Source organism: Diachasma alloeum, unplaced genomic scaffold (assembly GCF_001412515.2).
Source record: "Diachasma alloeum isolate Michigan unplaced genomic scaffold, Dall2.0 Dall_scaffold_00303, whole genome shotgun sequence".
NCBI lineage: Eukaryota > Metazoa > Arthropoda > Insecta > Hymenoptera > Braconidae > Diachasma > Diachasma alloeum.
Genome location: NW_021680442.1, coordinates 1 through 4,280, shown reverse-complemented (window position 1 = coordinate 4,280; position 4,280 = coordinate 1). Strand labels below are relative to the sequence as shown.

Here is a 4,280-nt window from a genome sequence, read left to right as displayed (position 1 = left end):
TGTTAAGTTTCGAGTGAGGGATCAGGGTATTAATTAACAAACAAAACCATAATTAACAATGATTTGTGTGGATTTTATATTGAGTATAAATCGACAAGTGTCATTCAATAGATGACAAAAAACGGAAGCGCCCCAAAGGCTAATGTGACGTCACATCCACTCATTCAATAAGGCGAGTCTCCAATAAATCTTAACATGAGGATAAGCTCAGACATTACAAACTCCTCCACCTTACATCTGTAAGCATTCTATCTAAAATCAAACTTACATCATATATACCATTGCATATATAATAAAATTCTTTGGCTTACAAATGTAATAACGACTCATTTCTTAAAATCAATTCATACCCAAAAATTCGTCAAAATACATAAATTGCATTATCGCAAAACGCTCGTCATACAACATTTTCTTTGGCCACTACTAAAAGTCAGTTTATAAATTCAGTCTGGTTGGAGCACGACGAACACGAGTTGATCGACGTAAAGAAGTATCGACATCCGGAATGTTTACTGGGGCAGGAACATCCAACGTAACGGGCTGATTCTCAAACGTAGTTGACACTGCTTGAGTTGCACTCTCCGATGGTGTTGTAATAGTCGTTTCATGGACAGGTGTTATAACATTGTTCTCAGATGTTACTGAATGAGAGAACAACTCTGAGTTATTACTCGTACTTGGACTAATGACTTCAGAAACAACTTCATTAGGAATTGTTGTCACTTTGTGATCAGGGAAAACTGCGCATCCCTTCAATTGATCAACGTGTCTTTTCCACAGACGATTATCCATAGTCTTCACCAAGTAAACCACTGGAGATAGTTGTTCCTCCACAGTAGCCAAAACAAAATTATCACCGCTATGATTTGCTGCCATAACTCTTTGACCAATCTCAAAACTCCTTTGATGAGTACCCGGTGCGTAGAATTGTTGTTTAACTTGTTGTTTCACAACTCTATGGCGAAGATTCGGACGAAGGAAATCTAACTTAATCCTCATCTTTCGACCCATCTGTAATTCCGCAGGTGTAAAACCGGTAGTACAATGTGGAGTGGCTCTATAACTCATCAGAAAGATTCGCAAAGCTTTCTTTGCAGATTTACCCGACTTCATCAATACTTTTAACTTATTTTTAAAAGTTTTAACGATATTTTCTGCTGCACCATTTGATGCAGGATGATATGGCGGCGTCCTGATATGTTCCACTCCATAATATTTAACAAAATCCTCAAATTCTTTTGAAGTAAAACTTGTACCATTATCAGTAACGAGAACTACAGGAATTCCCCAAACTGCAAAATAATCTTCAAATATTTCAATTGTAGATTCTGAAGTGATATTAGCCATTTCACGCACGTCAATCCACTTCGAATATGCATCGACTATAATGATGAACATCTTTCCATTAATTGGTCCAGCAAAATCTGCTTGAATCCGAAACTGTGGACCTTCTGGCCACTTCCACACTGTCAAAGGATTTCTAGGTGGTTTATTCCCATTTTCGAGACACAATAAACATGATTTAGGTACTAGTTCAATATCATGATCAATATTAGGCCACCATACATATGATCTAGCAAGTGCCTTCATTTTGACAATTCCCATGTGAGATGCGTGCAACTCTTTTAACACCATAGCTCTCAACGACGTTGGCACGACCACTCGATGTCCCCACAGTAAACATCCTCTCTCAACATGTAATTCTAATTTCCTGCACTCGAAAACTTCCAAACCTTCCTCTTTAACCCTTGGCCAACCACCTAATACAAAGCTAATCACTTTTTTAATCACAGAGTCTTTCTCACTTTCGCTTTTAACCAAATCAGAGTCAAACAATACAATTTCCTCTTCAACAAAATTCAAATAACCATAATCATTCTTCTCATTCTCTCCCAATTCCTCCACACTTGATTCGAAAGCCCTTGAGAGATAATCAGCACTAATATTATCAACACCTTTAATATACTTGATTTGAAAATTATAAGCTGCAAGAAAAACTGCGTATCGTTGAATTCTACTGGCTGCCATCATTGGAATACCTTTTTTATCTCCAAAAATAAATGTGAGTGGTTTGTGGTCGGTCTCTACAATAAATTGACGTCCATAGACGTATTGATGAAAACTCTGAATACCAAAAATTAATGACAAAGCTTCTTTATCAAGCTGTGAATAATTTTTTTCAGCTTTTGACAAAGCCCTTGAGGCATATGCAACCGGTCTATCCACATTATTAACCACGTGTGATAAAACCGCACCAATACCAACAGGTGATGCATCGCATGTAACCTTTAATGGTAATTCTGGATTATAGTGAATTAAAACATCACTAGAAACCAGCGCTTTTTTAATTTTAACAAAAGCCTCATTACACTCTCTTGACCACAACCACCTGACATTTTTTTGCAGTAACTTGTACATCGGACTGGCAATTTTCGAAAAATTTTTGATGAATCTCGAATAATAATTTGCCATCCCAAGGAATCTTTTCAAATCAGTGGTGTTTTTCGGAATAGGCGCTTTACAAATAACATCCACTTTGTCTTTTAATACATGAATACCATTCTTGTCAATCTTGAATCCAAGAAATTTCACACTATCTTTACCAAATTCACATTTTTCTTTCCTCGCTGTCAAACCAGCATCCCTTAATCTCATTAATACATTACGCAATCTCTCATCATGTACTTTCGTCGTAGAACCAGATATCAAAATATCATCGAAAAATGATACTACCCCATCGATCCCCGAAAGAACCCTTTCCATGCACCTCTGAAATAAGCCTGGAGCGGATGCAATCCCAAAACATAAACGTTTATATGCAAAAAGTCCTTTGTGAGTCGAAATGGTGGTTAACAATTGTGATTTCTTATCTAATTCTAATTGTTGATAAGCATGTGACAGGTCAATTGTACTAAATACCACACCACCATTTAAAACCGACAACAAATCCACAACACGAGGTATTGGATATTTGTCAACCTTTAAATGTGGATTAACAGTAACCTTAAAATCCCCACACATTCTTATCTCACCATTCTTCTTCAGAATTGGTACTATCGGTGTACCCCATTCACTAGATTCCACTGGATAAATCACATCATCTTTTAACAATCGATTCAATTCTTGTTCTACTCTACTTCTCATTGCATAAGGAAGCGGTCGAGGTTTGTGAAATACTGGTTTCGCATCAGGTTTCAAAACTAAACTAAATTTTCCCAATCTACAGCAACCCCTTTTTTCTGATACAACCGCAGGAAATTCATTTATAATATCCTCGACATTATTAATACTTTCATTTCCCTTAACTTTCATCAATTTAAGTGAAAATCCTAACAATTTTAACCACTCTCTACCGAGAATAGGATCACTCGATCCTGGTAACACAAATAATTCAAGTTCTCTACAAGAATTTTCATAACAAACTTTAACGTCCAAAATACCTAATGGAATTATCACAACCCCATGATAAGCTTTAAACTTTCTGTCAGTAGAACGCAATTGTAAACTAGAAAAAATTTTATTCGTTCTAAATTCTTTTTCAGAAATTGCTGTGATTGGTGAACCTGAATCTACCTCAAACTCTATTTCCATGTCATTCACAATAATACTCAAATACTTTGGATCAGTACACGAAATTCCCTCACCTCTAAGTTCACAATCACTCAATTTATCATTAACAGAATACATATTTTCAATTACATCCTCCACAATATCAACATCATCTAAATAATTCTGTTCTTCATGTCTTTTACCATAATCATTCCCCTTATTAGCTTGTGAACGAAAATTTCGACTTTTTCCTCTGTCATTGTTTTTAAAATTACCAATCTTATGACTCTCTTTTGGTTTCTCATTATTCTCTGGATTATTTCTACACACAGTTTTCAAATGTCCAACCTTTTTACAATAATTACACGAAAGAGTACGATAATGACAATTATTGGCTCCATGGCCCCTTTTTCCACAACAAAAACACTTTCTCTCTTGAGAATCTGTCTTTTCAAATTTAACACTTTTGCGTCGATTGTCTCTGATAAAATTTACCGAACCATTTCTATTTATCTCACCCATGTCTCGTCTCGCTGCTTCCATAGCACTGGCAATTTCAATTGCCCTCTCGTAGCTGACATCCTTCTCAGCTAATAATTTCCTCTTGATAGAGTCATCCTTCAGACCCCAGACAAATTGATCCCTCATGTTGCTCATCAGACTCGCTCCAAAATCACAATGGGTTGCACACTGCTTCAAGTTTGCATCAAACTGATGAATTGTCTCTCCAG

The 4,280-nt window shown here is 36.3% G+C and overlaps 1 protein-coding gene across 1 annotated transcript; it reads right to left on the bottom strand.

Moving 5' to 3' along the window:
* Nucleotides 1-435: 435 nt before the first annotated feature.
* Nucleotides 436-4,197, bottom strand: LOC107039690 (uncharacterized protein K02A2.6-like). The gene is made up of 3 exons (XM_015259450.1): nucleotides 4,068-4,197; nucleotides 3,033-3,083; nucleotides 436-1,955 (listed from the first exon to the last, which is right to left on the bottom strand). The coding sequence occupies exons 1-3, from the start codon at nucleotides 4,195-4,197 to the stop codon at nucleotides 436-438; spliced, it is 1,701 nt and encodes a 566-aa protein (XP_015114936.1).
* Nucleotides 4,198-4,280: the final 83 nt, after the last annotated feature.

Excerpts from the sequence above, each read along its gene's own strand:
- LOC107039690 (XM_015259450.1), bottom strand. The coding sequence starts at position 4,197 with ATGAGGGATCAATTTGTCTGGGGTCTGAAGGATGACTCTATCAAGAGG. Across the intron at positions 3,084-4,067 it reads AGCAGCGAGACGAGACATGG|TGGAATCTAGTGAATGGGGT; the intron begins GTGAGATAAATA and ends TGATTTATCCAG. Across the intron at positions 1,956-3,032 it reads ACCAATTCTGAAGAAGAATG|GTGTTGATAATATTAGTGCT; the intron begins GTGAGATAAGAA and ends AGTATATTAAAG.